General features: G+C 42.3%; 1 protein-coding gene across 6 annotated transcripts in view; it reads left to right on the top strand.

Annotated features, from left to right (window-relative positions):
- The window catches only part of csnk1db (casein kinase 1, delta b), a 100,741-nt gene that overhangs the window by 65,376 nt on the left and 20,632 nt on the right, over window positions 1-14,733 (top strand). For all 6 annotated transcript variants that reach the window (XM_073489375.1, XM_073489372.1, XM_073489373.1 and 3 more), the window contains exon 7: window positions 13,427-13,595. In XM_073489375.1, coding sequence (XP_073345476.1) covers window positions 13,427-13,595 — 169 coding nt within the window. The remainder of the gene's footprint in view (window positions 1-13,426; window positions 13,596-14,733) is intronic.

The raw sequence follows: 14,733 nt of genomic DNA, 5'->3' as shown, positions 1-14,733 counted from the left end.
CATATTTACTTCCCTAAGGGTTTTTATCTTTGTTTTGGTGGATTTGAGCAGAGGAGCAGAGGATTGCATAAAAATCCTTTCATATCTAATGATAATGATTCGGATATTGTAATAACTGATATGATATAAGAATATGAATAAGCGTTCATACTAGTTGTACTCAAGCCTCGTTTACACCAAGCAGTCTGGTTCAGTTCAGTTTGTTACACATTGGAACGTTTTGCATTTCCATTGTCAAAGATTGTGGATGGTACTAAAAGACTCGTTCCATACCGTCCTATTTTTTCATTACCCTTCTGTTGAGGTACTTAGCACACTGATTGTTCAGCCTGATGAATCAGCGGTCTGCAGTGTTTTGACTCCACCTTTCAGTATTGGGTCAGAGTTGGCTAGTACTCTGTGCTCTTATGAGGTATTCAGACCAAACATGAGGCGAATTATTCACGTGTCTAGATAACATACAAAGTCAATGAAAAGACGCTAATTGATGCAAATTCATGTTTATTTGGGGCGGAACACTTTTCACGTGAAATTCGTGTCATTCAGTTGAAAACATTTAACTCAAGCGAAGATTTCGCGTGGCGCGGTGTCGCAAAAGCCTATTGGCATTGACTTTCACACTGACATCATGAGGTTAACGATGCTGATGGCGGGACATTCATGAGCAGCAATGGAGGAGAGGATAATAATCACTAATTGTGGCCATTTACGGACACCCAGATCTATTTGACACATCACCTCGTACCAAGACAGGAGAAAAAGGGAGCTTGCATGGAGGAAAGTGAGCAAGGAAGTTGGACTACCTGGTTAGCCATGGTAATATGTCTCAGCACAGCATAGCCCTGATCTATCTGAGCTCTATTCAGGGAACAGCTGTTTCAAAAGTTGTTCAGCTTTGACAAAGCATGAATTCAAGCTTTTTACATGGTGGCATTATGATGTTGTTTCTGCATCCTTTTGATCCATTTATTGCAGTCAGATCACAGCAAAATCGTTTTATATTCATACCGATGTGGTCAGACAGATTAATTCAGTCTACATCTATTTGCTGGTCACAGTTAAGGCTAATTAATTATCCTGGAACTTCCTGTGAGATCATGACAGAGGCCTAGAAGTGAACCTCCCATCTACAAGTTACTAGTTTGAGGTGACAACTTGATTTACACGTGGTATTTCAGTACAAAGTAGTCATAAAATGAGCTCCTCCAGTAAACACAGCAAGGGCTCGAGCAGACACAACAACACAAGAGTGGCCTCGGAGAGAAGATCGACGAGTGCAGCCAGCCACGCTACAGCTAACACCAGCTGCACAGACCGCATGGAGCTCTCCGAGATCCTAGGTGAGCTTAAGAAAATAAGAAGTCAAAACAAAGATGGGCACAAACAGACCAAAGCCACCCTAGATGGACTAGAGCTGAAAAACGCCAAATCATGAAACATGAAGAAAGATCGAACAAGGCGGAGAAGAAAATCAGTGCAGCAGAAGATAAGCAGATTGAGACATGAGCCACTTGTTACACCGAGAGATGGACCTCACAACAAGATGCAAGGACCTCCAGAACAGGCTTTGGCAGAATAACCTCAAGGTATATCATGTACCAGAGGGCGGTGAAGGCAGGGCCCTGCAGAAACCACTGGAGGTGGAGTGGTAGATTGAGCGGGCACATAGGGCACCCATGCCAAAACCAACCAACTCCACATTCCCGCTGAGGTCCACAATTGTAAAATTTTTTTGATTTCACAGTTAAGGAAATGGTGCTTCGCTTGGCTTGGAGCCAGAATCAGGCAATCTTTCAAAACAAGCCCATCTACTTTGACCCTGACTACACTCCTGAACTATAAAGGAAGAGGGCTCGGGTCCGTAATGTAACTAAACAGCTGAAGATGAAGGGAATCCATGCAAAATGCCCATATCCTGCACAACATCTGGAGACGGGAGAGAGGACCTACTCAACGCTGATGGATGCTGCCCCAACACTGCTTCAGCCATATGAGAATACAAAAATATATTTAAAAAAATAGTTAAACCAGATCAAACTGGATTCATTAATGGCCGCCAAGGTACCAATAATATTAGGAGGGCGCTAAATTTACAGTCATTAGCCACAGCTAGCAGACAAACGAAGCTAATGCTTCTTAGCTTAGATGCTGAGAAAGCATTTGATAGGGTGGATTGGGTGGATTTGCAGCAGGTACTGATGAGCATGGGTTTTGGGGATGAGTTTGTTAAATGGATTATTATATTATTATTTTATCAGGACCCCAAGTCCAGAGTCAGAGTTAATAAAGTCAGTATTCTTTAAGCTCAAACGATGGACAAGACCGGGAGATGCACTGTCCCCAGTTTCATGTGCACTCAATATTGAGCCTCTGGCAGAAGCCATCAGGCAGAATCCACAAATTCATGGTCTAATGGATGAAAGAGGGGTTTAGCACAAGATAGCACTATTCACGGACTATACATTATCACTTTAAAAAAATCCTGTCCTCAATCCCTGCACGTATGAGATTGCACACATTTGGCCCAATCTCAGGCCACAAAGCTAATGAGAGTAGATCTGAGGCAATGATTTTTTTTTTGTAATTATCTTTTTATTGATATCAAAATACATAATTCCTTCCACAAATTACATCCTGTATAATATCTTCTAGACATACAATTCAGTACAAGAACTCCGTACCGGAGATGCAAACCCTAAACAGTCGCATTTTATTTTACAGTACATTAATAAGACGTAACAGGCCATACTTTGTATCAAATTAGACAAAAACAAAACACCAATAAGACGTAAAAAGCCGTACTTTGTATCAAATTAGACAAAAACAATACGCTAATAAGACGTAACAAACCGTACTTTGTATCAAATTAGACAAAAACAATACACTAATAAGACGTAACAAGCCATACTTTGTATCAAATTAGACAACTAGAAATAATGTAATCTTAATTAGACAGTAAACAAGAAAAGTTATACTGTAATTAGACACCATATAGCCTACCCAAATTATGCTGTAATCAGAAACCACACATAAAGTCTTATTACTTAAAATATAGGCTACTATACTTAGACACTATTATACCAAATTATACTGTAATTACAAACCAAATTGGAGCTCCTAATACACTATTAGACACAATTTTACAAGATCTTAGTCTAATTTTAAATCACACACAATGCCATATCAGATCCAAAATATGCTAATTAGACGCTATTCTACCCTCACTACCAAATTATGCATTTAATGCTACCAACATCAGCCTATAGCTTAATTAGACAAATGTACTGCCATATTATATCGGGCATGGCCTTTATAATAGTCGGACGAAACACACAGAGTTCAGAGGAAAATACATTTACTTGTGTTTACAGACTCTTGATATGGATGTTAATACTGTGCACTGTCAGTGTCGCTACGCTCCCCCACCAGTAGGTGTCTCCGTACTGTGTAGAGTCGAAAAGACTGCAGAATGATGTACAGAGAAGAAGAGTTTAACAGGTAGACAGGTAACGTTGGAGCCAAGCGAGTGCAGATGAAACCATGTAACTACACAATCAGCTAGCGGTTGCTACGAGTAAATAAAGTCCTCAACAGTTTGTCCTCCTGTGCTTCATCAACATAACAGCGGATACTCCGGAACTCAGGCGTGTAAAAAGTACAGGTTGTCGTTGTCCGTCACCACCACAAATGCCGCCTGAGTCGCCGCTGTAGCATCGGCCAGCACTAGTTAGCTGTTCAATGAACGTCACTGAGCATAGCTCAGCAAACCTCCAGAGAAGGACTTGCAGAGAGCGACCATTAGCTCCTCACAAGCAGCATGTGTTTGAGCTGGAGCTCGGCTACAAACAGCTGTGGAGGCATGTCCAATTTTCAAATTTTTCACCACTTGTGACGTATGTTCCAAGTTTGGTGTGTTTTGGGGTATGTTCAGGCCGCCAAAAATGCAATCTCGGGGATGAAAGAAAAAGAATAATAAATTAAAGCTGCAAGCAACGATGAACGGGCCCTCGCAGTCCACGCGCATCGGGCTGTGGTGCCGTCGGAGTGCGCGCAACCAGATGTGTGCTCGCCCGTTGTCTGTGGAAAGGTTCCTACCTAACTGGAATCCATGTCACTGAAAACACAACAGTGACATATTCCGTGACATCCTGTGGCCAGTGGGTGGCGCTATAGATATGACACAGTATTGATGCAGAGGCATATTCAGGGCGACCACCTCTACATGTGAGCAATTTGATGCAGATGGGAAATTGTATGTTGAAGTTATAAGGACTTTCTGCTTTATGGCGAAGGATTGACTTTGAAGGAAAATGGCGGACTTCCTGTTGGACTGAGGTTATGTGTCCAAGAGGGTTTTTGTACGTCTGGTCATGATATATATGCGTACCGACTTTCGTTCATGTCGACGTTAGGTGGCGCTATGGAGTCCCCTGGCCACACCCACCCCCAATCATTGTGAATTCTAATAGCAGCCCACCAATGTGACGTATGTTCCGAGTTTGGTGAGTTTTGATGTATGTTCAGGCCGCCAAATATGCAGTCGAATGGAAGGAAAAAGAAAAAGAAAAAAAAAAATCCTTACAGATACAATAGGTCCTCGCATGAGATTCGGGCTCGGGCCCTAATAATCCTTACAGATACAATAGGTCCTCGCACGAGATTTGTGCTCGGGCCCTAAACTGCAAGCAGCCCCCCCACATACATTGGGCTGTGGCGCCGTCAGAGGCCACGCGCCCAGATGTGTGCTCGCCCGTTGCCTGTGGAAATTTCCTACCTAAATGGGATACGTGTCACACAAAACACAACAGTGACATCTTCAGTGACTTCCTGTGTCCAGTGGGTGGCGCTATGGATATGACGCAATATTGATGCATAGAAGGACTGATGGTTAAACCCTCTACATGTGTGAGCAATTTGGTGTAGATGGGAACTTGTATGTTGAAGTTATACAGACTTCCTGGTTATGGCGAAGCATCAAAATGGACGGCATCGCCACGCCCACCAGGTATAGCAGAGGCGAAAACTTTTGATAACTTTTCATCTTCAAGGTCTGAGGATGATCTTGAATGAAGTGGGAGGAGTTCGCTAAAGTACGAGGCGGGAAATGCATCAAAATGGCCTCTGTGAATCAAAATGGCAGACTTCCTGTTGGACTGAGGGTCTGGGTCCAAGGGTTTTTTTTGTGCGTCTGGTAATGATACACATGCGTACCGAATTTCGTTAATGTATGTGCATGTCGGAGGTGGGGATTCGTTCCAGGGGGCGCTAGAGAGTCCCCTGGCCACACCCACACCCAATGACATTGAATTATCAAATTTTTCGCCACATGTGACGTATGATCTGAGTTTGGTGAGTTTTGGGGTATGTTCAGGCCGCCAAATATGCAATTCCGTGGATGGAAAAATAATAAGAATCCTTGCAAATACAGTAGGTCCTCGCACTGGTCAGTGCTCGGGCCCTAACAAGTTCATATTCAGGCCCGGACTGGCCATAGGGAGAACCGGGAGTATTCCCGAAGCGCCGACCTATGATTGGCCTGCTGGCCTGCGTCTCTCTCTCTTTTTTTTTTTTTAACAGGCTGCCGGTCAGCCAGCGTCGCGGCTATCTCACTTTTTTTTCTAAGTCAGAGAGGCAGGCCAGGCCAATCAGAGTAGCATGTGAGGAGGACAAGACGATTGATTTGTTTCGATTAACACCCGCCCCAACAGTCCGTATCAACCACACAGACAGCGTGTGGAGGAAGGGGTGTGTGAAGTGTGTCTGGTACCTGCTGCGGTGTGTGTGTGTAGCAAGCGGACCGGGAGAGGAGACGAGGCTTCGTTGATGATGGACCCCAACCCGGGTAGAAAAAAGAGGAAAGGCGGTGCCGAGAGGGAGAGAGAGAAAATAAGAAAGGCGCTGGAGGATGACGCGGCAAAATGCCCCCCCCCCCAGTGCTATGAATGGGATATAATCATTCCATTATTATGTATATGAATACAAGGGCAAATCAAGTTAGACATAGGCTACACTATCTTACTGTATGAACTATAGTGTATGGAAAAACACTGTAAGCATATGTTTGCTAGGTGGTGATGGTGATGACATCAGTCCTGCTGGTGTTTCAGGAGAAGCCAATGCAGAGCAGTTGGCAGAAGGTACAGAATCATTTCTACAGTAGAGCAACAACATGCAACAAGTTGCAGACGTATGAACACCACCAGGCACTGCCATTTGACATACATGGCTCTCATTTGTAATAATAGCTGTCTTGGCACACAGCATTATTCTATTAAGCGCTAGTGTTGTTGAATTTTGCTGTCTGTTGCTGACTTGCTGTTATGTATCCCAGCCTAAACATGAAAGCTATGTATTCCACCCTTTGATTTAGGTTGGGGTTCATCAGTATTCCCTGGTATGATAATTAGAGCCCATATAAAATATTAGTCAATATTATGTGATTGCTTATTAGGAACTATGCTCTCGGACTGTATTATACATTGCATATATGTGTCTGTCAGTGCGTGCGTGCATGTGTTCTGTGAACATGTGTTCGAAGGCTGTCCCCTCATAGCTGATTAATTGTTTGATTTGGACTTAGTTGTCGTTGTTTATTAGGTTATATTGTAGGCTACACATAAAAAATATGTGCCAGTGAGGCCGTTGATATTCTACATGACATGACTTTCTATGTATAGCTATAACCTTGGCACTACTTATTTTGTAAAACCTTTATTCTCTTCTATTAAGTGTGTTAGTGGATTTTGCTGAGGATTGTCGTGTTACTGTATTTACCAGCCCAAACATAAAAGTTACTGTATATTCCAACCTTAGATTGTACAATAGGTCCCATATGTGGACTTCTATTTGGAATGCATTATGTGTGTGTCTGTGTCTGTGTGCGTGTGCGTGTGTGTGTGCATGTGCGCGTGCACATACCTGCGTGCGTGCATGTGTGCCCATGCATGTAGGTGTGGGTGTGAACGTGCGTGTGTGGGCAAGGCCAGGGTGGCCTGGTTACATGACTGACTCCTGGCCTGAAAAAGTCTCCCAGTCCAGCCCTGTTCATATTCATTTATAAACAACACAATACTAATGTTTTAACTTGGGGAGAGTTCAGAAATCAATATTTGGTGGAATAACCCTGATCGTCAATCAAACCTTTATGTGTCTTGGCATGCTCTCCACCAGTCTTTCACATTGCTGTTGGGTGACTTTATGCCACTCCTGGCACAAAAAATCAAGCAGCTCATCCTTGTTTGATGGCTTGTGACCATCCATCCTCCTCTTGATCACATTCCAGAGGTTTTCAATGGGGTTCAGCTCTGGAGATGGGCTGGCCATGACAGGGTCTTGGTCTGGTGGTCCTTGATCCACACCTTGATTGACTTAGCTGTGTGGCATGGAGCATTGTCCTGCTGGAAAAACCAATCCTCAGAGTTGGGGAACATTGTCAGAGCAGAAGGCAGCAAGTTTTCTTCCAGGATAACCTTGCATGTGGCTTGATTCATGCGTCCTTTGCAAAGATGAATCTGCCTGATTCCAGCCTTGCTGAAAGCACCCCCAGATCATCACTGATCCCCCACCAAGTTTCACAGTGGGTGCGAGACACTGTGGCTTGTAGGCCTCTCCAGGTCTCCGTCTAACCATTAGACGACCAGGTGTTGGGCAAAGCTGAAAATTGGATTCATCAGAGAAGATGACCTTACTCCAGTCTTCTATGGTCCAATCCTTATGGTCTTTTCCAAACCTCAGCCTGGCTCTTCTTTGCTTCTCAGTGATGAAGGGCTTTTTTCTAGCCTTACATGACTTGAGCCCTGCCCCTAGGAGCCTGTTTTGAACAGTTCTCTCCATGCACTTCACCCCAGCTGCCATTTGCCATTCTTTTTGTAGGTCACTTGATGTCATCCTACAGTTGCTGAGTGACATTCAAATGAGTTGGCGGTCATCCTGGTCCTGGAAAGTCATTTTCGCCCTCTGCCAGTCTGTAGCTTTGTTGTCCCCAATGTCTGCTGCTTGGCCTTGTTCTTATAAACCACCATCTTAGGAATTTTAAGGATGGAAGAAACCTGACGCTCACTGTATCCCTCTGCCAGTAAAGCCAGAATTGAACAATTCTGCAGTGGTCTCTTATTTTTTTCCAGAGCTGTATATGCACTCCTGAACAAAATCTTAAGATCGGGGGAAAATTACAAGTATTCGCATTTCACGGTGGTGAAACTATACCAAATAAAATATATAGTAAAAATATACACATATATACAGTAAAAACGAAAAGAAAAACAGAATGTGTATATATACAGTATATGTATACATATATATATATATATATATATATATATATATATATATATATATATATATATATATATATATGTATATATATATATATATATATATATATATATATGTATATGTATATATACACTGAACAAAAATATAAACGCAACACTTTTGTTTTTGCTCCCATTTTTAATGAGCTGAACTCAAAGATCTAAAACATTTTCTATATACACAAAAGACCATTTCCCTCAAATATTGTTCACAAATCTGTCTAAATCTGTGTTAGTGAGCACTTCTCCTTTGCTGAGATAATCCATCCCACCTCACAGGTGTGGCATATCGAGATGCTGATTAGACAGCATGATTATTGCACATTGCCTTTTTGACAGGCTGTGAGGTGTTAGAGGTCCATGTCAGCTGCCTTGACATGGTGACTCCAAGGAACTTGGGGTCGTCGACACATTCCACCTCATTACCATGTGTGTGGAGGGGGAGGTGGTCTCTTCCTTTAGTTCTCCTGAAGTCAATAATCAGCTCCTTTGTCTTGGAGGTGTTAAGGACCAGGTTGTTGTCCTCACACCACCTCGCAAGACGGTTCACCTCAAGCCTGTATGCTGTCTCCTCATTGTCCGCAATCGGGCCCACCACAGTTTGTGTCGTTAACAAATTTTATGATGGAGTTGGAGGTGTAGATGGGGGGGGTGCAGTCATGTGTGAAGAGTGTGAAGAGCATTGGGCTCAGCAAACAACCTTGTGGGGTGCCTGTGTTTAGGACGAGAGTGGAGGAGGTGTTGTTTCCAATTCTCACTTGCTGTGGATGATGTGGGAGAAAGTCCATGATCCATGAACACAGTTGTGAACCAAAGCCCAGGGTCGGAGTTTATTGACCAGCTTGTGAGAAATGACGGTGTGAAAAGCGGAGCTGAAGTCCATAAATAGGATCCTCACATAGCAGTTTGGTTTCTCCAGATGTGTCAGGGCGCTTTGCAGAGTTGTGTTAACGGCGTCCTTAGTGGAGTGGTTTGCCTGGTAGGCAAGGGGTGTGGGTCCAGGTCCAGTGGAATGATGCTCCTGATGTGTGAGAGCAACAGCCTCTCGAAGCACTTCATGACTACAGGTGTTAGAGCAACTGGGCAGTAGTCATTCAGGTACTTTGCAGGTGATTTCTTAGGTACAGGAATGATAGTGGAAGACTTCAAGCACATTGGAACAGTGGTATGTTGTAGGGAGAGGTTGAATTTTTTCGTAAACAGTCAGCTGCTCAGCGCATGTCTTCAGTTCCCCTGCTGCCCTATTCCCATTAACCTTCTTAAACATCGCTCTCACCTGGTGGTGCTTGAGAACCAGGTTAGACTCTCCAGCTGGTGGGCTGATGAGTGGGACAGTCACCTCTCTCTGCGTGTCAAAGCGAGCAAAGAATTGGTTGAGGACGTCAGGCAGGTTGAAGTCTTCACTGGGCAGCGAAATAGTAGTCTGTCAGTGCCTTGATACCTTCCCACATGCTACGGGGATTGCTGTTAAACTGTTCTTTAACTCGCTGTTTGTATTGGCGCTTGGCATCCCTAATGCCTCTTTTTAACTTCCCCCGTGCATCACTGTAGGCCTGTCTGTCATGAGACCTGAATGCTGCATCTCTTTCCTTGAGCAGTGCCCTCACCGTGCTAGATCCCTAGGTGTAGAACAAAAAGACACAAACAGTTTTGTCCCTGCAGCCATTACACTGAGGAATAAGTCATAGCTATATTTTGCACAGGTAATTATTTATTGCTGCATTTATTTATTTGCTCATTGCTGTATTTATTATTTTTTAAAATATTTGATCCGTTATTGCGTTTTTACAACCTTAACAATTTTTACTGATTCATTTTGTTTTATTTTCTTTTTACTATTAGTATTTTAGTTCACTTCAAAATCTTAGTATGATCTGGACCTGTAAGAACTTTTATATTTGCCATTTTTTAATTTCCTCTGTCCTAAGTTGGATGATGTGTGATGTGTGCCTCTATATTTTTCCCATATGTGTGTATGAGGACTCTACTGCAAACAAAATCTACCTCTGGGTACTAATAAAGTAACTTGAACTTGAACTTTGTTGGTTGGGGAACACCTTAACTGTCCTTTGTGTGGTTACAGTCTCTGTGCAGAAGTTTATGTACCCCAGTACAGATGCAGTGTGTTCCTCATGGTCTGCTCCCTGTGCAAACATATCCCAGTCTTTGCTCTCAAAACAGTCCTGCAGCATTGAGGTGGTTTCCTCAGACCACACCTGTACTGTCTTGATAGATGGTTTAATTCTACAGATCCGGGGTCTCTAAGCTGGGGTGAGAGTGAGGGAAATAGGGTCTGACTGTCCGAGGTGTGGAGATGGTGCTGCTTTGAATGCTCCTTTAATATTTGTGTAAACCTGGTCTACTACATTGTTTCCTCTGGTGGGGAAATTCTCATTTTTGTGGAATTTGGGCATGATACATTTTAGATCTGCATTGTTGAAGTTCCCTGCTACTATGATCACACCATCTGGATAAGCCGTCAGCTGTTTATTAATGATGTCATGTAGCATTTCCAGGGAAGCGTAAAAATAGAGAGTAGGCAATTTATTGAAAACTGCATTTAAACTCAAACAAGCTGTTCATCAGCTGATCAAAAGTTTAAGACCATAGCCTTAAAAAGTCCAAATCTGTGCTAAAATCTGGCTTTCGTGTCATTTTCTGTCAGACATCCACAATGTCATGACCTCCTGATGGCAAAGGGAAAAGGGCTTTCTGTCTTTGAATGTGGCAGGATTGTTGAGCTGCACAAGCAAGGCCTCTCACAACGGGCCATCACTGCCGAGGTTGGACGCAGTAAGACAGTCATTTTAAATTTCTTAAAAGATCCTGAGGGCTATGGGAAAAAAAAAGTCAAGTGGTAGACCCAAAAAAATTTCACCTGCGCTGAGCCGGAGTATTCAATGGGTCGATCCTTGACCCAAATTAAGACCCTTACTGATGCAGCCCAATAACCATAAGACGGCATCTGCGAGAGAAGGGCTTTTAGAACAAAAAACATCTTCAAAGACCATGTCTCCTCCCACACCACAAACTTGCCTGTTTGGACTTTGCAAGGGAACACCAAACATGGGACATGAAAGGTGGAAGAAAGTTTTATTCTCTATCGAGAAAAATTTAACCTGAACAGTCCTGATGGCTTCCAACGTTACTGGCATGACAAGGAGCTCCCACTGGAGATGTTTTCTACGCGGCACAGTGGAGGAGGCTCAATCGCAATCTGGGGTGCTTTTTCCTATAATTGAACAATGGAGCTTCAGGTTGGGCAGGGTTGTCAAACGGCAGCTGGCTATGTGGAGATGTTGCAGCAGGCATCCCTCTTGACTGAGGGCCCTTGTCTGTGCGGTGATGGCTGAGTCTTTCAACAGGACAACACTGCAGTTCACAACGCCTGCCTGACGAAGGACTTCTTCCAGGAGAATAACGTTACTCTTTTGGACCATCCTGCGTGTTCCCCTGATCTAAATCCAATTGAGAAGATTTGGGGATGGATAGCAAGGGAAGTTTACAGAAACGGATGTCAGTTCCATGCCCTTTGTGAAGCCATCTTCACCACATGGAGCAACGTTCCCACCAGCCTCCTGGAAACACTTGCATCAAGCATGCCTAACTGAATTTTTGAAGTGATCAACAATACCGGTGGGGCTACTCACTACCGAGTCCTTTTTTGACACTTTTAGTTCTGTTTTTGAGTTTTTTTGGGCTTATGGTCTTAAACTTTTTATCAGCTGATGAACAGCCTGTTTGAGTTTAAATGCAGTTTTCAATAAATTATATATATGTGTGTGTATACATACATATATAAAGTATATATATATATATGTATATATATATATGTATATATATATATATATATATATATCCTGCAATCAAACTAGCACATGTAACACAAGGTGAATGTTCTTTGCGTTTGGTCTTAATGCACCATTACGTAGGATTCCCCAAACTCCTGTTTTATCAGCAGCCATCTGTCTCGCTGCCTTCAGCCTTTTCTTTAGCAAGTTAGTTTCCTTGTTGTAAGAAGCAACCACACATGTGCTTTGCATAGAATGTGTTTGAGCAAAAGAGAGAGAGCAGGAAAGCCTAATGAGTGAGTGGTCAAGCAAAAGAGAGGGAGCGTCAGAAAAGAGATGGTGAATGCTAGCATCACAGAGGAAAAAGGTTAGCAGTTGGTTACATGCGGTCCTATACTGTAAGTCCTTTGGTGGAAAGCAGCATGAGACTACAGTCTTGTATATAGTGTTTTTATAGTATTTTTAAAAATTTTTCCTGTGGTGCCACCAGAGAGGTAACAGTTCTGTTTTTGTTGATAGTTTGTAATTGCTCAGACAGAAGTGTGTGTCTTGCGCATTTCGCACAAGAGGGCAGCGCAGAGCTGAGCAGTGCTGATATACCTGAGTTTCTGGCGCATCCAGGTGAAGAAGAAAAAATGGCACTGCCAGCGTTTGAATGATCAATGAATGAATGAATGAGACACAAGTCCGCGATCGTCCGGCTTGAAAAAGAAATCCTGCCTCAATGCAAAGGAAGCTTCAGAGACGCTGTTGGTATGTGTAAAGACTTTATGTTTATCCTGCACAGCTGATTTGGGTTGAAATGCGCTGAGACTATGATCATTGATAATAAATGAGCAGTGTGGCTGTGTGAGACGCCGCACAGTCAATTGTTTGGAATTGTTTGTTTAATTAATGAAAGATTACTCAATCTAATGTTTGATTATGTAAACATTTGATAATGAAAAGAGTGTTAAAATCCTTTGTTTAAAGTCAAAGTTTTCTGTTTATTTTTGCATACACATTTATAATCAATTTTGTCAATGGATTTTGTGTGGCAATTAACTGGAATTTATTATGATTGTGTAGGCCCATGATTGGTGTAATTAGACTTTGAGAACGTATTTGTGTTAATCATTCATTTTATTTACTTGATTATTAATTAAAATTGTGATTATCATTCATGAAATGTGATTCAACATACTAATTTAGTAACCGTGTGTATATATGTTTCTTTATGATTTGTGTTAAAGGTTATCAACCTGAAAACTGAAACCTAAACCTGAAAACTTAAATAAATGCAGAAAAGAAATCAGATAACTTGACAGTAATTGTTGTACACAGGGTGCCAACCGTGCAGCAGAGGAAGCAGAGAGAGAGCGCCGGGACCGGGAGGACAGGCTTAGGCATGGCAGGAACCCAGGGGCCAGAGGAGTACCTGCTGCATCAGGACGACCACGAGGAACCCAGGATGGAGCCCCGCCCACCCCGTTGACACCCACCTCACACACAGGTCAGTTCACTCCAGCCTTCTGGACTCAAACTCACTACAAATGTCAGTGTGACATGATCCTGATACAAATATTTTAAAAATCTGTGGGAAGTGTTTTTTTTTTAATGATTTTAAAATTTCAAGGCTGTTCTACAATATGTGCTTTGTTCTGACTGGACTGTCAGCAGTAACATTCCGGAAATAATGTATTTCTATCTTTTTACGAAAACATTAATTCCAAAAACACAGTCAAATGTCGAACTAGAGACCATCCTGCAATGAGATCACACCATCCACAATTCCAAATCAGGGTGTATGGTCCAGTGGAATACATGAGATAAGTCAATGTGGCGAAACAGGTATTTTGCTAAAATATTCCTTTGTTTGATATGACCAATATATGACTTTAAACAAGAATTTCAAAATTTCGATCCTCTGTATGTCATGTACAAATGGCAGAATTCACAAATAAATCTTTGACTCTGAATGATATAATATTTATCATAATATTAAAAAAACAAGGAAAAGATGACTTGACCAATGTCCTTTTAACCATTGTCTGACATGAACAGCATTTATTATTCTTGTACAGTTTGTGTTACTTGAGATTCTTCTGCTTTCCTCCTATGGTAAAAAAAGAAGTTGCCAGCCATGACCTACGCATGTGTAAAGACTAGCCATGAATTGTCTTTGGCAATGAGTGATTGGACTATGTACAACTGCAAGACAACACAGCAGTCAATAGCAATCCCTTCCTCCCTCTAGATGTACAGTGGGAGACCGGGAGAGAGGCTGAAGAGGTTGCGTAGGTGTGAAGGGGCTGGAGTGTTACTACAGGCTCAAACACTGCCCAAAAGAGGCATAACCAGAGCTACTATGTGAGCTAAAATTTGAGTCAGGCATTGAGAAGGCAGCCAACGAAGCTAACCAATCAGAGGCGGAATGTCACTACATCCCTAACATTTAGCTAGACTTGTCGCACTGAATTTTTTTATACAGGACAAGATAACCTCTTGATGTGATAGAACTATATTAATATTACACAGAATCAAAATTTGCTCACAAGAAAGGGAAAACTAGTGGAGATATTAATTTTTAAAAATGGAAGATTTTTAATTTGGGTAAAAAAATATTTATTGTTTTTAATTTGATTATTATA

The sequence above is a fragment of the Pagrus major genome, chromosome 20, assembly GCF_040436345.1.
Source record: "Pagrus major chromosome 20, Pma_NU_1.0".
In the NCBI taxonomy this organism is placed as follows: Eukaryota; Metazoa; Chordata; class Actinopteri; order Spariformes; family Sparidae; genus Pagrus; species Pagrus major.
This window is presented reverse-complemented; position numbering and strand designations above follow the sequence as displayed.